Source organism: Maylandia zebra, linkage group LG14 (assembly GCF_041146795.1).
Source record: "Maylandia zebra isolate NMK-2024a linkage group LG14, Mzebra_GT3a, whole genome shotgun sequence".
Lineage (NCBI taxonomy): Eukaryota > Metazoa > Chordata > Actinopteri > Cichliformes > Cichlidae > Maylandia > Maylandia zebra.
The window spans coordinates 32,566,495-32,587,727 of NC_135180.1; the positions used below are offsets into that span (position 1 = coordinate 32,566,495).

Genomic DNA, 21,233 nt, shown 5'->3' on the forward strand with positions numbered 1-21,233 from the left:
ATTTCTATTTAGAATTCATGTCAGTAATGTTAATGTGTGTAAACTGTTGACTAATAGTGTCATTGCACCAATTAACATGAGACAAACTGCTTCTTGGCGATTAGCATTAGTCCGTGAAGTTAATGTAATTTTCTGCATTGGCTTTCTCTATTTTCAGCTTGAACAAAGCTGAGAATAAATGGAAAACAAAAGCCAGAGGATACTCCTTTAAGCATTAACAAATACCAAGAATGTCATCTGACATGTCTAAAAAAAAAAAAAAGCTCCTTTATTGACACAAAAGGCGTGACTTATACTCACCGGACACTTTCACTTAGATTAGGTGCATCTTATTATCTTATTATCTTATTATTTTAGCTTTGTGTCATGGTGTAACTCTGAATACTTTGGTTGTGAGGGGTGGAGTGGCCTTGATATGGCCTGCACCTCACTGGATATTTTTATCTTTGGACCAAAAGACAGCTTATCTGGCACAAACAACCATGCCGCGTTCAAAGTCACTTTAAATCATATTTCTTCCCTATTCTCATGCTCAGCTTAATCTTCAGCATGTGCCTTGTCCATGTCTAACAACACTGAGTTGCTAACAAGTGTACATAAGAATGCGTATGTCGGCCTCTGGTGGTAATCCGGAAGAGGTTACAGTAATTCCTAAACCTGTTTCAGCAGTGGAATAAAACTTATCTTCAATGTGTAAATAGCTCGTTTATTTGTATCGACCGTTTTTGAAGTCGTTGTTCAATTCAAATCACAATAATAGAAACAACAACAAAAAAAACAGCTTTCTGAAAGGTCATAAGTTCACATGATCCGAACCACTGATAAACTGAACCACTCCTGCAAGGACAGAGTAAATATATGGGTCATCAAGAGATAAACCAAACAATAAACGTTATGTGGAGCCATGCTTTGGTTAAGCAAATACTTACGTATCATAAAAAGCACTCGAGCGCATAGCTGCCAACAGATTGAAGAATACTGAAAAAAATCACGTGGGCTGCAAAGAAAAGCATAAACAGCAGTGCTTACGGGTACATCTGCATTATATCTAACTCTGTAACGTAATTCAACAGAGAAGCTGCTTATCAATCACGCATTGGTGTGCCGCTGGCCAGCTGTTATAACGTCATGAGTCCTTCCAATGTTTCCTCCCAAGTTTCGAAGTCGCACCGCCTCTCCGCTCCACCGAAACTTCAAGACTCACCTGTCAGACTTGAGAAGGACACGCAGGGAAGGAAGATTTCGTGGCTCGTCTGAAGAAAAGCTTTCCCAGAAGCTGTCTTGAGTAACGATGTGAAGTCACTGACTGGTGTTATTCAGGAACTGTTAATATACTTTGAGAATCTCAGCTGGGACGTTAATGTCACCGCGGTCAGCTTGTATTTATTACCATTAAAAGTTGAGGCGCATAGGCACTTCCGGGTTGGAAAGAATCTTGCCCAGGATCACCATGGTTGATATTCAGATGGAAATGTTGAAATCCCAAGATGAATTCGATGGAGCACCGGTTTCACGTGCTCATGGGGTGAGTAAATGGTATAAATATGTGAAATTCTGTTTAATGGCATTCTTATTTTGAATAATAGCGTTATTGGTCATGATATTTTATGAAATACTGTCTGTATGTTTAATCACCTTGTAATAAGTCCTCCAGCCCTCTCTGTGCGAATAGAAAGTAAAACAAAATGCTCCTTCTTTCCTGTATACTCTACTCTGTAATACTACTAAAATTATACTAACGTCTTATGTAGACGGACGAGTTAATTATGTATTTTCATACTGTGTGTATGAAGAGCAGGAATGCATTAACAGCATGAAATGAAGGAGCCCACATGCTCCTCCTGTGTGCTTGAGGGTGTAACATGGCTTAGGATTCCAGTCATAATACAGACTCAATTCTTGAGCAACTTTGTTTTCACTCATTGATGTGAAAGTTTAGTTTAAAGGATCAAAAACCAGTTTTTGAAATCCAATGAAAAGTAGCTTCAAAACAAAAGTAATTCTATTCAAGTGCTTTTAAATGTGAGGAAAATATGACCCAAACTCACAGCTCAACACAGTATTGAGTCATCACTTCACTTCTTTATATTGTGCTTCCAAGGAACTGGATTTTCTTGTATTTCTTAACTGTCTCGAGCAGTACTTCTCCACATTTTCTGAAGGTCTTTCAAAGTATTCTTTGGACATTGGCTGCTTTTCCACTCATTTTCAATCCAGTCCTTCTGCCTAACTAATTTAAGAGATTTTTGGGGGGTTAACACTGACCTATGAATCATTCAAGCATAGAAAAGGCAACTAACTCAAGGGATGAACCAGTGTTTTCTCTACAGATAACATATTTAAAGACAACAACAATTTTAAACTGCATCTTGTGCTTCTAGCAGCCTGTCACTAAAACACACTCTATGAAAAATGCCAACAATAACACAGTTTAACAGGCATGAAATAGTACAAGGTGATTCTGAAAGAGCTGTTAACTGAAAACATGGAATATCTCAGCATGATGTGCAGGGTGTCCTTATTAAATTGAGGAAACTGGGAAAGTGGAGGACAATCAAGAAACGGCAGGCATAAAAACTACCTACAGCAGATTATTATTATCTTAAAGTCACGTCCTTAAGAAATGAATACAGAAAAGTCCAATTTTGATCCACCATGCAATACTATCTGGAAACTGTCTTGCAGTGGCTTCATTTTTCAGCGTGACCGTTATCCCAAACACTCTGGTACCTGGATAGAAAACACACACACAATGGAATACTGTCAGTCATGGACTGGCCTCCCTGGAGTATGGACCTCACCATTATTAAAGCAGGGTAGGATTAAACAAAGGCAGCCAACATCCAAAGAATAGTCCTGAACATCCTTCAAGAAGCCTGGAGATCTATTCCTTTAAAGAAATGGGAAGAAAGCATCCTAAGAGAGTTGTGACAAAGATTTAAGGTGGCCATAGCAAATATTGATTTTCAAGCTTTTACAAATTTGTAAAAACTCTGTTCTTCCCTTATGTACTCCATGTTCTTTCTATTCTTACTCATGTTTCAATAAATCACTGCACCTTTGTCCCATTTTCCTTGTAAAATTAAAAAAAGAGGGAGCTGGCTCAAGAATTGTGGTATCTTTTATAAATATCCCCAAATTTTTCACCCTCTAGGGGACATGTGTTACATATGGTGATGCCAACACGAATTCCAGTCCAACCGAAGCAGAGAGTCTCCTGCAACCCGTAAGCAGTTTTCACTAAAGTTGTGCTCTATTTATTTTAAACTATTATTTTATTATCTATTACAGAATGAGAACTACATATTTTTGAGTATGACCTTTCTATTTTTTGAGCAGAAGACAAAAGCAACCGTAGAAGGAAAAGAAACCTCTCACTTTCCCTTCTTGACTTCTATATTTAGTGAAGGAAGTGAGCAAAGTGATGATGCCATCTTTTTTTGTGTCCTGCTAGAGAAATGGTACTAATGGAGTGCAGACATCTTCATGTGATGTAGAGTCTCAAAAATCTGGAAAGGTATGAAAGGTGCTTTTTTTTTCTTGGGTATTACCTCTTGTGGTTTGGAATAAAGAGGCATTATTTTTTGGTATTTGTCCCAGTTTTTTATGTTTTCATCTTAATTTAATTAAAATGAATTTTGATCTTTTGTTTTTTTATGTGAATGACTGAAAAAATGAATATGTGTATTCTGAATTGGTGCGTGTTGGGAAAAGGTTTGAGTGCCTGTATATTAACTGACTAGAAATCTAAGTTAATGACAAACCTGCTGCCTTGTAAAGTGTATTCCATTTCATTATTTATATTATGTTCTAGGACTGCACTAAGCGTGGGATAAAGAAAGAGCTGAATGAGAAAGTCTTCTGGGAAATTAGATTATGGATGGTCATAATATTCATCCTCATTGTCATCATTGCAGTGATTTTTACTTCACTGGCTATATGTGCAGGTAAGGTTATGTTTTTTTTACTTGTTAGTGCTACGTTGTGGCGCATTCATTAAGATGGAAATGAATGAAATTTAAAAAAATATAATTTATGTTATGTGAAAGCATGAATATTGCAGGGAGCTACAATGCAGCATTTTTAACTATTCGAATTTTTCACTCACTGATTTCTCTTTGGGCAGCGATCCATCAGGATGAGGATGACATATTTGACCCTTCATCGTTTACAGTCATTCAGAATTTCCGTGGGAGCTTCCAGATGCCAAACCAGGTCTTCACAGACGAACTCGCCACCAATTCCTCCAATAAAAGCCAAACACTGGCTACAGAACTAGGAACAAAGGTTGGACCACTTATAACTTATATTTTATAAACGATGTACTTGATCTGTTCGTGTTAGCTGGTTGTATTTAGAACTTGCTACATACTCTGTATGGACAAAATCACTGGGCCATCTACAGATGACACCTGCTCGGCTATGGAAACCCATACTGTGATGATCCTGGAGTGCAGTTTTTGATTTAATGTTAAGGTCAAGGAAGGTTTTGGAACTTTGCATTTAGTCAGAAGAACATCGGCGCCTCAGCAGTCGGTGACCCTACTCTGCAACGTTACCACCGGTATCTGTGGTCTACCCCTCTGTGGCTGAGTTGCGGTTCCTAAAAACTGTTTTAAGAAGTAAATTATGGATGGTCACTCTAAGTGGTATTAACTGCGTTAATACCACTTAGAGTTAAATGTGGAAATTAAACTTTAAGAGTTAAGGGAGGGGAATAAATTTCACAAACTGGCTTGTTGCAACTGCATCCTATTACAGCACTACGCTTTTTAGAACAACTCATTGTTTTACAAATATCTGTAAAGGCAGACTCTCAAGTGCTGGATTTTTCTGCACTTGTGGCAATGAGACTGAAAACACCTAAATTCAAAGATTAGGAGATCTGGCCCAATTCGTTTGTCCTTATAGTGAATGTACAAAATATCTTTTACAGTGGCTATATTAGATTTACTGGCAAACAGTGTAGCATTGGCTTTTGCAACCATGGTGCTTAGCTGGTGTATACACGGCGCAGTCCACGTGCCCTTGTTATATAAGGCAATTCAAGGATAGTTAATAGCTACGTTGTAAAAGAGGGTAATGTCATAGAAGATGTGCCGATGTCTGCACACTGATAGTAGCAAAATGAGCCAAAGTTTCATGGTATTCAGCTCAGTAGTTTTCTGTGCAATCCACCTGCAATGCACCAAAGAAACGAAACAGATGAATGACAACATTCCAGTTCAGGTTACAGCATGTTTTTAAGATAAACACAGTGATTGTTATTGTTTCATTCACTATGAATAGTGGAGTAACGATCCCCCCCCCCCCCACGGGCGCACACACACACACACAAAAAAAGAAAGAGCAGTATTGTCCTGCAGGTTTTAGATCTCACCTTGGGTCAACACACCTGAATCACATGATTAGTTCGTTACCAGGCCTCTGGAGAACTTCAGGACATGTTCAGGAGGTAATTTAGCCATTTAAATCAGCTGTGTTGGTTCAAGGACACATCTAAAACCTGCAGGGACACCGGCCCTCGAGTTGGAGTTGCCCACCCCTGGTTTACACAAAACCCCAAAAACCTGTGTGTGCGCTTTATGCTTTCATCTTCTTCTGAAATTTTAATGTAAAAGCAATTAGCATTAAAATTGAGCTGAGAGAAAGGTAGGTAGGGGAGTGCCAGGCAAAACAATTTCCTGCTAATGCTTTCTCTTGCATGCTTTGTTCTGCCCCACCCAGCTCTCTGACCTCTTCAAAACCTCATCTGCACTGGGGCGATACTTCATCAACGCAGAGATACGCGCTTTCAGGTAAATACGCGTCACACTCAGAATTTATGAACTGTGTATTTCGGTGAAACCACTGAATTTTGTGCGTTAAACTTCAGAAATGTTTAATCCTCCCCCGCAGGAACGGTTCAGTCTTTGCTGACTACAAGCTGACATTTCACATGCCTGAAGAGGAGAAGGATCAGCTGAGGAATTTTACTCTGAGCAGGGAGATGGTGTACAACGTGTTCAGACAGTTTCTTTATGACCAGGAATCTGAATCGGACCCAATGTTCATTGACCCAGCTTCCCTAAAAATGGTTTTAGGAAACTGAGGACAAGAAGTTTACAGCGAGACCAGAAAACCAGTTCTTGGTTTCTTTTTAGTTTTTATGAGCCACTAAACATCCGTGATGTCACGTCGATGTCATTGTTTTCTCATGAGTCTGCATATGAGACGTCTTTACCACAGGAGGCTACATGACCATTGTTGCGCCACCCCGCAAGTAATGGTAGTCATGTGTGTGTTTGTGTGTGGGATATTTTTTTAAGGTTAAAATATAACCTATAGTCAAACTCACAAAAAATGGAAAACAAACACAAAAAACATATTTTTATTGAAAGAAATACATTGAGATATTGTACTTAAGATTTCACTGTGTTTTACTGTTCATAGTTTACTGCATTTACATGTCAGTTCTTTAAGTTCCTCGACTCTCACTGTGATATTTGTACATAAGAAAACTGGTGTATATTTGTAATGGAAGTATTGAATTTATCTGTGCTGTTATTTTTGGGCTTTGCGACTTCATTTGCAAAGCCCTAAAACACAATTCAATCAACAGTTTAATAGGAAATGAACAGGAAAATGAGTCATTTGCTTATTATTACATAAAGGCTGCGCATCCCTTATAAACTGTGCACTCTATACACAAATTGTTTTGTGTACTATAGCACGAGAACAGTTTTATTGGGCAAGCAAATAGTTGGGACCCTGTTTTCCCCTTCACTGTTTGTTTTGGTAGTTGAACACTAGGGGGAGCATTTTCCACCGGACAGTTGAGGGATTTTGTCTCTCTCTTGATTCCTTTCTCTGGCTCAGTTTGCAGAGAACGGGAATTCACATTGTAAATACTACAGAGCAGGGAGCAGGTTATTGCAACGGTTTTGGCAACAGTTTATGTTGTATGTTTTTAATTTATTTTTTGGCTACTGTGTCAGTGATTATGTCTGTATGTCTAAGATGACAGCTGTAATAAATGTTTGTATTTCCAAGGATAGTTGCTCCACACCAGACATTCAGTTCTCTTCACTTTAACTTGTTGAATTTCCAAGAATGTGTTTCCCAAATAAAGATATTACAGTCATTCCTTTAAAAGGCTAACCCCTTTTTACAACTGATGCAATAATGCAAATACTTATATGTGATTTAACAACTGTGGTGTTGCTTCCATGGAACTTACATTGCATCATTTACACAGCTGCACATTTCACTAAAACAAATTTTACGTCAGCAATTTTCTCAAACGACAAAAGAGACTTCCCGAGAAAAGGAAGTATTATGTATTACACGAATTACTAATAACACTATATGGAAAGAAATGCTGAGTTTTATTTCTTGTTCTTCTTTTTCCTAGCGGGGAAATACAGTTTTACATGTTCACAAACAGCCATCCTGCATGACAGTCACATGGTGGTCAAAAGGTTAAGTTTAAACAGCAGCGCATCTGTGGGATCCAAAACCTTTCAACAGCTGGACATAAAACCACACCGCCCTGTTTGCTCTTTGAAATTCCCAAATATTGCAGATATTGGCACATTTTTGTTGAGACGGAATTTATTGATCCAGACTGGACAACTTTGCTCTGTGCTGTATTTAGAGTCGCGGAGGGGATTTTTTTTCTCTAAGTAAACATTTTACTAAATATGCTGGCAGCAGTGATAGCTCATGGGCACCATTCTGGCTGTCTATGTCTAACAGGTAGCAACTGCATGTCTTGCTTGTAGTAAAGGAGCTTTTTCTTCTGAATGCTATTTTAAGAATCAGTAATCATCCAAAGCCAGATTTACTCTAACAGGCACGCTGAGCTTTGATAGCCTTGTTTTGTTTTTTACTTCATGGTAGATCAGAGACCAGTCACAGAGTTCAGTGACAGGTCAACAGTGCTCGAAGAACGCGTATAATGTGTGTGCAACATTTTTCTGTATTCTTAAAAACTCAGATCATGCTGAGATTAAATTCACATGGAAAATGCATCATTATTAAACTTGTGCTTGAAGAAGTCTAGCTGACTGATGATTAAAAATATCAGTCTTGGCAAAGGCAGCTCCTTTTTGCTCGCCATTGTTAGAAATGCAAGCACAATTAGCCTATAAGCGTCAAACACTGGGGTGGCAGAAAGCCATAGAAATGACAAGATTTGATTATTCACGACTTGTAGGAGAAAATCCCAAAATCAAAGTTATTAGGAGTCAGGAAAACGTACATTCATATGCATACATATTTGGCATAAATAATACCAAACTTTGGGACGGGACAGGCTTGACTGACAGACACCTAAATAGAGAGAGTTACAGTAATCAAGACGTGAGGAAATAAAGGCGTGGATAAGGTTTCCAGATCTTTAGATGACAAGATAGATAACATATATTTTTATTATAGGCTTTTAGTAACACAGTACCTAAAGATACAATTTCAAATCATTTTTTGCTAAATTTTCTGATATATGTAGACACAACATGGGTTCATCCCTAGTATTTGGTGCTTTATTTAATACTTGAATTATTCATAGATGGCCGTCAAATGGCTTAACGAACCAAAAACAAACCCATTCTCCGAAAGTTATGCTCTATGCTTTCTCTGAAAGTGACCCCTGCAGGAAGTTCCTTTGTGCCAATGGAAACTAGTTCAATCAAAGAGCACACACTTTGCCCTGACGTTTTAGCGAGATTCTCTGCTTATCCTATTAAAGGGTTATGTCTCCTTTTAGTTGCCTCAAGACACATAAAGCTTAAGGAGGTTGTTGTTACTCAGAGCTCAGAGTAGGTGCTACACTTTCCTCTGTGGATTCACTTTTATCAGCAGCTCTCTACGGGTTTTTGGACAAAAGTCCCAATCATCTGGAGTGAAAATGGGTGCCCACGGCTCCAACCTGGATGATATCCTGGAGGAGGACATGCACCACTGGTACACAAAGTTCATGAGGGAATCTCCTTCGGGGCTCATCACGCTCTTTGAGCTGAAGACAATGCTCGAAATGAACGGTATGACAGAGGAGGCCAGCAGTTATGTGGACCAGGTCTTCGTCACCTTTGACATGGATGGGGTATGAAAACATTTAATATTGGAGGATATGAACTGGGTGGAAGAAACACATGAAGAATACCAGGAAACTTGAAGTATAGAGTAATGCAGATCAGGGGGGACCAGTTTTGCAAATAGTTCAATGGTGTCTTTATCAGTATGTAATACTGTAGAATGCATCAATTATTATGAAGATCTCAGATTTTCTTTTCTACAAGAGTTCAAAAGAAAATACATTTTATGCTCTGAATCATTTAGTTTGTTCCAACTTAAAGGATAAAAAGTTATAAGTATTAAATTTAGTGTCTCTAAATATCTGATATAGCTTAGTTTGAAATTAGCTGCACTTGTAGCCCTTGTTTGCAAAGATAAAAAACTTAATTATTTAATTCAGAATTTGGTAATTATTCTTTGAAGTAAACAAGTTTTGCTTTTTCAGTAAATGATCTGAGATTTACACTCCTTTCCCTTTTTTATTTTACAGGATGGCTACATAGACTTTGTTGAATATATTGCAGGCATTAGTTTATTATTGAAAGGAGAAATAAATCAGAAGCTAAAGTGGTACTTCAAGCTCTTTGATCAGGATGGAAATGGAAAAATTGACAAGGATGAACTGGAAACTATATTTAAGGTAGAGTATGCCTTCTCTGAAATCTTCCTAATCAGATTTCTGCATCCAAAGTAGTGAGCTTCTCAGAATTCTCTGAATGGTGCCTTGAAGATTAACTCTGGAAGCGCACATAAGTAGCCACAGCACCTAAATCCAACGGCTTCCTAATTCACCTCTGTTTTCAATTTGGCTGATTCTTAACTCCTGACTAAAGCCATACAATGATCACCTTGTTTACATGACTCTCTTTTAGGCCATTCAAGACATCACCAGAAGCTACAACGTCCCTCCAGAAGAGATTGTGCATCTTATATATGAGAAGATTGATGTCAACGGAGAAGGTAACAAACGCATGATTGTGCATAAAGGGTATCAAGAATGAAACCAGTGATAAAAGGCTTTTGTCACCGTGACCAGAGTGAAATGAATACAAAGCATGAGTAAACATTCTGATAGTTGTGAAATGTTCTGCTTTGTGATTTATTTCCATAAAATCACAGCTTTAAATGCACAGAGTGCCACTTCTCTCTCTCTCAGGTGAGCTGACGCTGGAAGAGTTCATCAGTGGAGCAAGGGAGCACCCTGACATCATGGATATGCTCACTAAGATGATGGATCTAACTCATGTCTTGGAAATTATTGTCAAGGGTCAACGGAGGAAAGCTCTGAACTGAGTCAGTAAACAACAAGCCGAAGAACTGACATCACCCAGACTTTAAAGACTGTATGGACTTGACGATGCACAGAGTCCCACCTCAGACTGCAAAAACCCAAACTGACAGAGCAGGAGCACACAAATATCTCTCTGCATATCACCAGATAACATGCAGAATGAAGCAACAGAATGAAGTAGATAACTTCCTCAACTCTGTTAACCTGTATGTGCCCTCAGAGTCATTGTACAGTTTACTTTTTAATTTTTTTAAAAACACTTTACCAATTGTGGCGAGGCTTGGTGAAAAAAAGAAGAAGTAAAACTGCTTTTAGGGTCTCATCATGGGCCCAGCAGAGTGTGCAAAGTAAGGTTAAAAGAATCACTTTTATTTAATTTATAAGGAGCTAATTTCTGACTAATGATTCTAAAGACTCCTAAAACAAATGGTCAGTTTCTGAATAGTTACAGCATAAACAGAGTATTGGGGTATTTACAGTCTAGTCTACAACACTCGCAGGGACTGTTGGTAGTTTTGTGTTGACGAGTTTGTAAAATCTGAAAGAAAAGTCCATTATTGGTTAAAAACACTAATGGACACTAAAATATTTGTGATTATGTACAAAAAATCCGAAGTTTTAAAATATCTTCCAATTAAGGTTGCCTTAAAATCAGTACATTTGTTTATTTTTTTAATAACCCCCTACACTAGCAAAGGATTCTTTGGTTTTTACCAAAGATCCAGGCATAGACATGACAGATTCCATTTTGCAAAACCTGCAATAATTTCCTTTAATCAATGAAGTAACTTTAAGAGTAACATGCAAAGTTTACCACATTGTTGTTGCGTCAACCAGCTTCAAATAGAGAATTAGGAAAATAGATAAAAATAAGATATATAGATTAGAAAAGCTAAAAACTGAGGAAACAAACAAGCACAGTTATTTAATAAGATGCAGCATTTAGAGGTATTGTTTCATTTTTACTGCTTGACAACTGAACCAGCTCAAGGATGCCACCTTGTGAGAAAAAGATGAAGAACTAGTGCATGTTAGTGTGGTGAGACTGATGGTGTAATTCAGCAATGCCAGCTGTTGTATCACTCACATTTCAAAATAAAATGAAAAGAAAGCCAAATGCTGATTATTTGAATATCCTGATTATTATTTATTAAAAAGAGTATTCTTTTTTTTTTTAATCCCACCTGATAACCTAAAGTTATAGTATGCTTTCAACATTGATTTATCTTTGTGAGAGAACCAAAACACATGTTCAGGCACCACACTCAATTCTGCCAACTGGCTGCAAAGCTTTCAGTTCCACTTGAGCAGGAAAAACCCAGAATCTGTGGAATATATTTAGCAATCATGCAGTTTCTAAGGGGAACCAGGCCCTAACAGAACCATTTATTCTTGCATTCCTTCATTTTAAATCAACAGAAAGCTAGATTTTGTTTTTAAGATGTATTAGTCTTTGTGTTTCACAGAAACTATTGGGAAAGAAACAGAAAAGTAATGGTTTAAAGCCTCTAAAACAGCCTTCAGAACCATACCAGAATAATCCAGGGTTCTTTATTTTGGGCCTATTGTACCTTCATAAACTCATTTTGTACTTGGAAATCAAAGCATGACATTCCTTTATACTTTCAACATTAATCATTAACCACACAGAGCATTAGCAGGTTCATTTCAGTACACACTGCCCCCACTATTTTGAACTGGGTGGTGTAAATCAAATAAAGATAAGGGTTTGACTCCACATAACTCTCGGCCTCTTTCTAAATGTATCGGATGATGCAGTTACACAACTGCACTGTTCAACCCACCTTGGTTCATCATATAAACTCGCATCTCACAGCGCTGCAGTGCACACTGCTTCCACTTGTTTGCCACGACAGCAAGCAAACAACTGACCACATCCAGCGGGAACCATGCAGTCTGCCGACGCCAAATTCAAGAGAAACAGCCTGTTCCTGGCTCTGAGACGATACAGCTCAGCCGTCAGTGAAATGGAGCAGACCATTCTTCTGCCAAGCCTGCTGAGAGACATGCCCTCAGACGAGGTGTGGGACTGTGAAGCTGCAGAAGAGACCTGCAAAGACCTGTTCAGCAACTACTTGATGCTCAAAGCCATACGGACCACAGTGGAGAGTGGCCTAATTCGCCTGGACGATCACAAGGCCAAAAACAACATAGCACTAAACAAGACCCTGGAGCCTCTCTTGGACACAGATCCTGAAGCCCTCTTCCACTTCCACGTGAGAGGACTGTTTTCTGTGATGAGTGACCTCACCAAGAAGACGCAGACTCTCACTGAGAAATACATGGACATTATTGGGATAGCAAATTAGTCACAAAACCTAAGATATGTGGACATCTGTTTTTAAGAGAGTCATCTAAGACACCCAACCATTGCAAATGTCTGAAATGTTTACATTCAGTGACCCCAGACAAACCTAATGAATAAGGAATAAATATACATTGTCAAAATTAATCAATTGTGTGTCTCTTAATTTGCTTTTGTAATGATCTCTTTTTAAATTTCGTGATAAATATTTTTGGTCATATCGCCCTGCTCTAATCCCTTTTATATAAACAAACACCACAAGAAAGATGACCTGTTAAAGAATATCAGAGTTTCCTACGTTTGTAAAGAATTCAACTTTTTGTTTTCACTTATAAAGTCAGTCACAAAATTGAGTTTGTGGGTTGAGTTTATTCTTTTTATTTACATATCTATATTTCAAACAATATATGACAGAATGCTCTCACAAAAAGGCTGCTCAACACAGGCGGCAACTGTGAATGTTTCCTCTCTCCGCAGCCACTGATGCTTAGCGCACAGGATGGAAAGGCTCAACAATCTCAGCAAAGGTCTTTTGCTCTGGTAAGATAAAAGAAACCAAAAGCAACAATTTGATTACAAACATACATGACCCAACGTTTCATAAGATTTAATCGGAGTAAATGTCCTACAGCACTGCACAGTCTAATTTCTTCCCCCGTGGCATTTCTCAATCAAAACAATAACATCAAGCCTAGTTTGATGGCACCGGAAAGTAGTGTGGGATCATGGGAGCTGTAACTATCAGCATCAATGCTACTGAAAATCTGATGTGACTCAGAAAGAAGCCATTTTCACAGGCGAGGTAATCTTTACTTTTTGTTACATTTATTTAATTTGCAATAAATTTGCATCACCCCGTAACATTACTGTATGGATAAGCTTGGTGGCCATCAAATATAAAGTTGATTTTCCACTGACAGGTGACTGAAATATTAGAAATAAGATTATGGATTTCTCAAGCTTTGAACATTTTGAACACATTTCAATTATGTAGATACACATTCTAAAGGTATAGCATTATTTTTCTTGCTTTCAGGCAATCTGGGATTTGAATTTGTAACAGGGTACATATTACATACTTAAACGCTAAAGAAACTATTTCACAACTACACTGCACAGGATTTAACATCATCCAAAGACAACAAACAAACAAAAAATAATCCGATGTGGTGTGTGCATAAACATAATTCCCACCTGTGTGGTGCTGAGCCTGTTCTGTGTTGGTGTTTTTTGAAAACAAGGACATGTATGAAAATAGATTATTATGTATAATTTAATTTGAAAGAAAATCATGAAAGCTACATCAGCTGAAGAACGGTGAATGGTGGCCCACTCACAAAGCACAAATTCTGCATTGGCTGTGGCTGTACTACTAATCGGGAGGTTGGTGGTTTGATCCCTGATTCTTCGGCTCTGAATGTCAAAGTATCCTTGGGCGAGAAACTTGCCTTCTGATGCATCCACTTAAGTGTGTGTGAATGTTAGTTTAAAAGCTCTTTTTTCAATGAAAAAAAAAAGGGTTTCATATAATAAAGAATAGGTAGTGTTGGGCTCTTGTGTCTTCGGTTAGAGCAAAGACATAAAAATGAACTTACCCTTTGGTACAAATTTTTCCGGGTGGAGTTTGATATACTCATTCATGTCTCGATCGAGTCTAGCATAAGTATAATTTTCATATTTGGTAACATGGTAGCCAATGAACCAGCCAATGGTTGCCAGCAGAAACTGTCGATGAACACCTTAAAGAGAAAACATGGAAAACGATGCGACATTTATTGATCAGATATAACTAGCATACAGCAAACTAAAGTAGATATATTTGCAAGATACTTCAAAGCACAATAATAAAATCTTACTGTGGTTATGAGAAACCAAAAGCTTGCACATTATAAGGTTTTCTCTTAAAAAAATAGGATTGCAAAAAATGCAAACAAAAGCAAATTGAATTAATAGGTGGAGGCTTACACTTTAGCTTACTGCACCTAGCTTTTTGACAGCGCATTTTATATCAACACTTCATAGCTAGATATTACCAAAACAAAGACGACAGGAAACACAAAACAAAACCCAATGTGGCACAACCAATGTTAATACTACTTTCTTTTTCAGATAGGGAGAAACAATAACGACAAAATTTAACGCTAGACTTCTTTAAAAAAAAAATTAACAAACGAACATTTAGTTTTCAGTTTTGTTTATTTTGTTTAGTTAGATTTCAGAATCAGAATACTTTATTAATCCCCAAGGAAATTATGCATGTATTTTTGTTCAATGTAAAACTTTATTTTAATCATCCTCTGTGTCATGTGCTGGATAATGAAAGATCTTGTTTTTATGGTGTCCAAATTTCTTAACTGTTTTTGATATTTATCGCTATTTTAATGCTAAAGGAAACGTAAATACGCTGCGACCACTGTGGACAGCTCACAACCAGTTACTAATCTGAGAGAACATTTATTTACTAAATACTCGGATTTCTTTTTTAAAATTAAGTGTTTCATATGCTTGAAAGGAAAGCGTCCGTTCGTGCACCAGTCTGAAAGACAGGTAAAATGCTAACCTGATTTCACTGGCGGCCTGTGGTTGATTGCGTTGTGCAGCACGGCGGAGACCCAGCCTACACCCGCCAGCCACAGTGAATTCCTGTTCACGAGCCCCGGAGGAGGCAGAGACTTCCCCTCTTCTGGAATAAAGCCCATGGCGAGAAATGTGCCCCTTAGTTCAGACCTTATTTAATAATTTCCGAGATACCTACTACTACTATTCATCGGCTATCACCTCTCGTAGGAAGTCAAGGGCACGGCGTGCAACCGAACTACTGGTCCGGGCGCAACCAACGACTAGCGCTTGAGTTCCGCATTATTTGTTTCCTAGCAACAAAAGCCCATGAGTCACAGTAGGCCAAAGTCTTTGTAAATAAAATGTGCCACATAGTTAATATTACAGTTCAGTCCGCTTCAAAATATTTACTACATTAATGTGTACGTTAGCATCATATATAGAAATATCATAAAATACATCTTAATGGGAAAATAGATTAATGGAATCAGAAAAACAAAAGAGAAAAAATTAAACAATAATAAAAAAACAACATAGTCCGTATTCAGCTTAAGGTAATAACCGAGGAGGACACGTGCTTTTAATATACTAATGTTGTAGAAACTGCAAAACTCTGTAGCTTTGTACTTTCACTCTTTTGTTTATCATTGCTCTGTGTGAGTTTCCCTGTTAGAATTATAATCTATAAAACTGCAGTGTCCACGTAGTATAAATACTAGAAGCTCTGTAGAATGGAACAAAATTGCAGCATGAGAGAGATCAAAAATATTAATATCTAAAATTCCCTCCGAGTTTCTTTCCCATGAATTCTGCTGCATCCACCCAGAACAACCAGTGGAAAAATAGAAAAATGCTTTCCTTTCCAGCCCACGGATGTCTGCATCCGTTTGAATGTTTGAAGCTTCACTGGGAAAAGACACACTCCATCAAGTACTTTTCTGAATGCAGTGAGTACATGTAACGCGTTACTTTGCATGTGAACTGATGACATCATTGAGGGCAGCCCCCCCCCCTCCCTCATCGTCTCTCTATCAGACGGGCTGCTGCTGCTGAGCTCCTGAGGATACACAGCCCTGCCCAGCAGCGGCTTTGCCCATTTGAAGAGGTGACCTATGCATGCCAAGTAGTTCTAAGTCCGGGGATATCCCCGTGTTTTTGGTAAGTATGAATTATCTCTTGACTCGGTGCGGAGGGCAGACTTTGATTTTTTTTCCTTGCTGCATCTGCAGATAAAATGGCCAGAATCACACGCTGTAGCCGCTAGTTGCTACCGTTGCTAGCTTCGACCGAATGGCTTTCAACTCAGATTAAAAATGAAGGATAATTAGCCAGAAGTATAAAGCTACTTCAGATTACGAAATGTGCGAGATGCTGCAGTTTTTTTTCCTTACCTTTCAGGGCATAAGATGTTGGTGAAGATGTGATTGCGACACGGAAAGAAGTGTTTCAAATCACTACAAGAAAGGGTTAAATTATTCCTTCAAAATCTTCTTCTCTGTACCAGCATTGTCAACCAGAGATTCACATCTTCCTGCAAGCAACAGTTTGTTTCCTTAAAATGTTGTTTTTACAGCGATATGTTCGGTTCCTCCGCACGTAAAGGCCCGGTTCTCCATTCTAGCGTAGGGGCACACATAGAAACGCATTGCAGAATTTAAACTTGTGCTATATTATCATTGTTTACATACATTTCAGATCACGCCCTGTTTTGTGGGCATCGACCAAAGTAACTCTTGCATCTTTGCGTTTTGTGCTTTGTGCAGGTTGTATTGTTTGAATCTCCATGTCTCCATGCAAGTGATGCACGGCCCCAAAAAACGGGAGCTAAAAAGAAAATAAAAGATATCAAATATCTAAAATGAGATCTTGTGGAGGAGTGAAACATAAATGTTTGCTATTTTCTTAAGTGCACTGTCTGAAACACATGTGTCATATGCTTACCAAAAATGCCAGTTTTCCTACAGTGATCTAAACTATTCCATTGAAATGAGACTGGACAAACTAAGCTTATATTTAATTGAGAAAGACACATTTTACGCTTTCCAGTGTAACATTTCACAGCTATTTTAGTGAATAAGTACCATGGCCAGCTGGTATAAGGAAACATCTAACAGAAGCTTTCAAGTGGCAAATTCTTAAAAACAATTAAAGTTGCAGATAACTTTAAAATGCTATCATCTGCAGCATAGTGGAAAAGTAAGATTCAGATAATCTGGAGGGGCAAGGTTAGCATTGAATGATGGTGATATGGTTCCATGCATGGGCTCAGGAAAACTTTCATTTACTGAGGCAAAGTGGAAAGCTGTTCTTTGGTCAGGCAAATCAAATTTTAAATTATCTTTTGAAGTCATAAGTCCCGTGACTTTTGGCCTAAACTGGACGTGGATCAGCCAGAATCTCGGGATTCTCAATAATACTTAGAGGCTTTGGTCCAGTATCTGCCATAACACTTTTTTTTTCTTTGGTCAGGGAATATGTTTCTTACTTCAGCAAGAAAATAACAAGCCACATTCTACACGTATAACACCATAGCTTTATAAAAGAGTCTGGGTGCTTAACTGGCCTGCATGTGGCCTGTGCACGACATCTAAAAATATGTACAACATTAATGAAATGAAAAGCATCTAACTCTTGAGCAGCTGAAATCGAAAATATAGCTCAATAGGAAAATATTTTGCTTTAAAAAGCTGCAGCAGGTATGCTCCTAAGTTCTCAGCTGCTTGCAGAATCTTGTTAAAGAGAGAGATGATCCTGCCACTGCCCTGTTTAAAATTTGTGTATTTACAGAAAAGCTATAAAGCTTCTTAGTTGTGTCATTTGATAGGTAGGCCCAGTTGTTTTCTGTGGAAATAGGATTATAGTTAGTGAAAAGGAAATGTCTCTCTGTGATACATTTTTTTTCAGTGCAATTAGTGTCGGGTATAATTCCGCTAATGAGCACAATATGAATTCAGATCACACACTGAAGGGCACAGCTTACTCACCCAAGCTTATTCAGCTCAAATTTTACTTGTTGTCTGAGCCCTGATGGTTACACAACAGTTTTTAGTGTCATCAGCATCTTTGGTGTGTGTGTCTCATGACTTTATGTCTGTGGCTTGGAGCACATGGGGAAAAATGTTAGCAATTTTACAGTTATAGCGTTAGCGCTTCACCTCTGTCTTTTCTCCTTGTCTTTATTTTCTAGTTTAGTATGAGCATGGAAGATTATGACTACCTGTTCAAAATAGTTCTGATAGGAAATGCTGGAGTTGGGAAGACATGTCTCGTCCGGCGCTTTACTCAGGTTCGTATGCTGTCTGTGTGTCTGAGTCTGTAGCTATTGAATTACACAGTACAGAAGTGTTAAATTATAAGTTTTGCTTGTAATTGTAGGGCCTTTTCCCACCTGGACAAGGGGCTACTATTGGAGTAGATTTCATGATTAAGACTGTGGAAATCAAAGGGGAGAAGGTCAAGGTGCGCCAATGTTACATTTTTGTTTGCATTTATGTTTTGTAGCAGTTTGGACAGTTGCCTATATTCTTGACAATATTATGTTTTCCAGCTACAAATATGGGACACAGCTGGACAGGAGAGATTTCGCTCCATTACTCAGAGTTATTACCGTAGTGCCAACGCCCTCATTCTTACGTATGACATTACCTGTGAGGACTCCTTCAGGTGCCTTCCAGAGTGGCTGAGGGAGATCGAGCAGTATGCCAACAACCAAGTGGTGACTATATTAGTCGGTAAGAACTTTGTTTTGTACTTGAATAACTCATGCTTATCTTTGTCATCAGCATTGTTTGGTAAGATTTATTTATTTTTATTCTTGTCATTTTGAGAACGCAGTCTTCTCAAATGCATCCCACACATGCTCGCATGCACATATCCCTCCCCATTCTCATCTGTCTCATTAAACACCCACTACTGTTTAGTCAGACTGCAACAAGCCAGACTTGTGGTTTGTTTTTGTTTAGTTTTGTTTCCCCTGTTGTTGACAAATGGACATTGTATGTTTATTTTAGGTAATAAAATAGATCTGGCAGAGAAGAGAGAGGTCCTCAGGCAGAGGGCTGAAGACTTTGCCGAGGCTCAGAGCATGCTGTACCTGGAGACGTCAGCCAAAGAGTCTGACAACGTTGAGAAACTTTTTCTCGACCTGGCCTGCGAGCTCATTCGAGAGGCGAAGCAGAACAAGCTGGATAACAGTGACACTGCCCCGATGCCTGGAGAGGGTAAAACCATCAGTTACTTGAGCTGCTGCAACATCAATTAGAGAAAGCTCAGCCATGGGGCCGTTTTAACAGAGTAGCCATTGACTGTAGAGGTTAGATGACTGATCCCCAATGCCTCCGTCCCACTAAGATGGCATAAAGCCACATCTTAGTCTGGTCATTTCTAGTCCCATGCCTTTTTTAAGCTGTACAATGGAATTTATTACCTTAGTTTGGCCTTCCAGGACCGAGCATTTTAAGATGCTGCCATTATGGAGAACGTTTTTCCTCAGTGCAACAGGATGTAAAGTGTTTCCCTGATACAGCCGAGAATCTGAGTAAAGTTCAGTTTTATGATCCTCACGGTGAAATGGCAGGATTGTTGTTTTGGTTTTTTTTTCCTTTTGGGATTTTAGAATCCATTTTCATCAAATCAGTTTTCACCAGCAGTATTAAAATGAGTGAAAAGCTTTGCCAGGTATTTTGTTACAGATCCCACATAGTTTACAAAAGAATAATGAATCATTGGAGGTGATAGGTTAATGGTAACAATGTGTTTACATACAGTACATCTCATCGATTAACAGGTTTGATTAAATTGTAAACAAAAACGTTGCAAAAATGACCCTAAAATCTGTTGCACAATCGTTTATTGTCCACTGCAGTTTCTTCTGCTCTGAGATTTGTGTACAATTTGTGTAACTTTTATAATTTTACTTCTGAATCATTGTTTGCACCTGTTGTTACATACTGTGAAATATTAGTTCCCAATATATGATTTTACCTGCTGCTAAAATGTGTTTGTCAAATAAAATAAACTGAAAAACACGTATAAATGCTACAGTATTCTGTGACGCCATTATTATTATTATTATTATTATTATTATTATTTTAGTATACTTGCAGTGCTTGTGATTAGTCCGTTTATTTAGTATGACGCAATTGGAAAGGCCATCATCAGCAGACTTTGTCAGCCGTTTATTTAAATTAGATTTTTTTTTTTTTTTTTTGGTCATGTTTTTCTTACCCATAGGCGTAAATATTTCTGCCTCTGTTGTTGCTGCCTAGCCATGAAATTATTTGAAGGGTTATGTTAATGTAGTTTTGTATTACGTGTTGTATTTCATATGCTTTTATTGTAAAATTTTCTCAATTGTTCAGCATGGTTAACCATTTTTTTTGTAGTGTTTAAATTTATCTTTCCTATATTTGCCATAACTGTAAAGTACTGTATTGCACAATGCCATATACTGCACACTTATTTTTATTATAACATGTTGTCTTTTATTGTACAGTAGTACAATTTAGCACTTTGCTTTTATAATTTTGTATTTTTCCATAATCCCTTTGTAAAACTAGCGAGCATTTTGTTTTGCCTTTAACAGCAGTTGCTTATAACTAATCCCTTGCATCTTCCTGTGAAGTCTCTATGGGAAATACAAAGGAAACACCATTGGGATGTTGTGCTTCTTTTCCTTTATGTGTACAAAATGATCCCTGGAATATTCTGTATAACATTAAACCTCTAAATACTCTTAAGATGTGTTTTTATGTTGTTTTTCATGAACATTTTATTTTGAAAATTTCACCGGAAGGTTGGTGGACCAGTGCAGGGAGAAACCGACAGCTAGCTAAAACAACAGGTTGTAGTAGTTACTGCAACGTTTCTGTCTAGTAGGCAATTACTTTCCAGTACGTGTGGTACAGTCTTCACTGTGAATATATGTATTTAAATTTTCGTTAGAGCGTGAGACATTTTGATTAGTCAAGCCCATGCTTTGTGACGTGTTTCCGATCATTTCAC

At 38.1% G+C, this 21,233-nt stretch overlaps 5 protein-coding genes and 1 long non-coding RNA gene across 7 annotated transcripts; 4 read left to right on the top strand and 2 right to left on the bottom strand.

Moving 5' to 3' along the window:
• Positions 1 to 701: 701 nt before the first annotated feature.
• On the bottom strand, positions 702 to 1,345 carry LOC143412494 (uncharacterized). Its single transcript, XR_013093013.1, has 3 exons — positions 1,205 to 1,345; positions 930 to 997; positions 702 to 837 (listed from the first exon to the last, which is right to left on the bottom strand). It is a non-coding gene; the product is annotated as an uncharacterized LOC143412494 (long non-coding RNA).
• Positions 1,346 to 1,388: 43 nt separating this feature from the next.
• Positions 1,389 to 7,134, top strand: c15h3orf52 (chromosome 15 C3orf52 homolog). Its single transcript, XM_004560537.3, has 7 exons — positions 1,389 to 1,525; positions 3,155 to 3,226; positions 3,455 to 3,517; positions 3,815 to 3,947; positions 4,127 to 4,287; positions 5,728 to 5,798; positions 5,899 to 7,134. Exons 1-7 carry the CDS (start codon positions 1,451 to 1,453, stop codon positions 6,089 to 6,091), a joined length of 768 nt encoding a protein of 255 aa, XP_004560594.3. The 5' UTR covers positions 1,389 to 1,450; the 3' UTR covers positions 6,092 to 7,134.
• Positions 7,135 to 8,769: 1,635 nt separating this feature from the next.
• guca1c (guanylate cyclase activator 1C) lies at positions 8,770 to 11,468 on the top strand. The gene is made up of 4 exons (XM_004560536.6): positions 8,770 to 9,082; positions 9,545 to 9,694; positions 9,927 to 10,014; positions 10,211 to 11,468. The coding sequence occupies exons 1-4, from the start codon at positions 8,888 to 8,890 to the stop codon at positions 10,345 to 10,347; spliced, it is 570 nt and encodes a 189-aa protein (XP_004560593.3). The 5' UTR covers positions 8,770 to 8,887; the 3' UTR covers positions 10,348 to 11,468.
• A 99-nt stretch (positions 11,469 to 11,567) lies between these two features.
• thrsp (thyroid hormone responsive) lies at positions 11,568 to 12,818 on the top strand. Its single transcript, XM_004560535.6, has one exon. It carries the CDS (start codon positions 12,256 to 12,258, stop codon positions 12,673 to 12,675), a length of 420 nt encoding a protein of 139 aa, XP_004560592.1. The 5' UTR covers positions 11,568 to 12,255; the 3' UTR covers positions 12,676 to 12,818.
• Positions 12,819 to 13,020: 202 nt separating this feature from the next.
• ndufc2 (NADH:ubiquinone oxidoreductase subunit C2) lies at positions 13,021 to 15,509 on the bottom strand. The gene is made up of 3 exons (XM_004560534.2): positions 15,232 to 15,509; positions 14,267 to 14,410; positions 13,021 to 13,208 (listed from the first exon to the last, which is right to left on the bottom strand). Exons 1-3 carry the CDS (start codon positions 15,368 to 15,370, stop codon positions 13,159 to 13,161), a joined length of 333 nt encoding a protein of 110 aa, XP_004560591.1. The 5' UTR covers positions 15,371 to 15,509; the 3' UTR covers positions 13,021 to 13,158.
• Positions 15,510 to 16,232: 723 nt separating this feature from the next.
• Positions 16,233 to 20,968, top strand: rab30 (RAB30, member RAS oncogene family). Of its 2 annotated transcripts, none has more exons than XM_004560533.5 (5): positions 16,233 to 16,388; positions 18,418 to 18,516; positions 18,606 to 18,689; positions 18,778 to 18,961; positions 19,241 to 20,968. In XM_004560533.5, the coding sequence occupies exons 1-5, from the start codon at positions 16,347 to 16,349 to the stop codon at positions 19,489 to 19,491; spliced, it is 660 nt and encodes a 219-aa protein (XP_004560590.1). In that variant the 5' UTR covers positions 16,233 to 16,346; the 3' UTR covers positions 19,492 to 20,968. The 2 variants fall into 2 exon arrangements, with proteins under 2 accessions (XP_004560590.1, XP_004560589.2); XM_004560532.5 differs by having other exon boundaries at positions 16,241 to 16,388; positions 18,423 to 18,516.
• Positions 20,969 to 21,233: the final 265 nt, after the last annotated feature.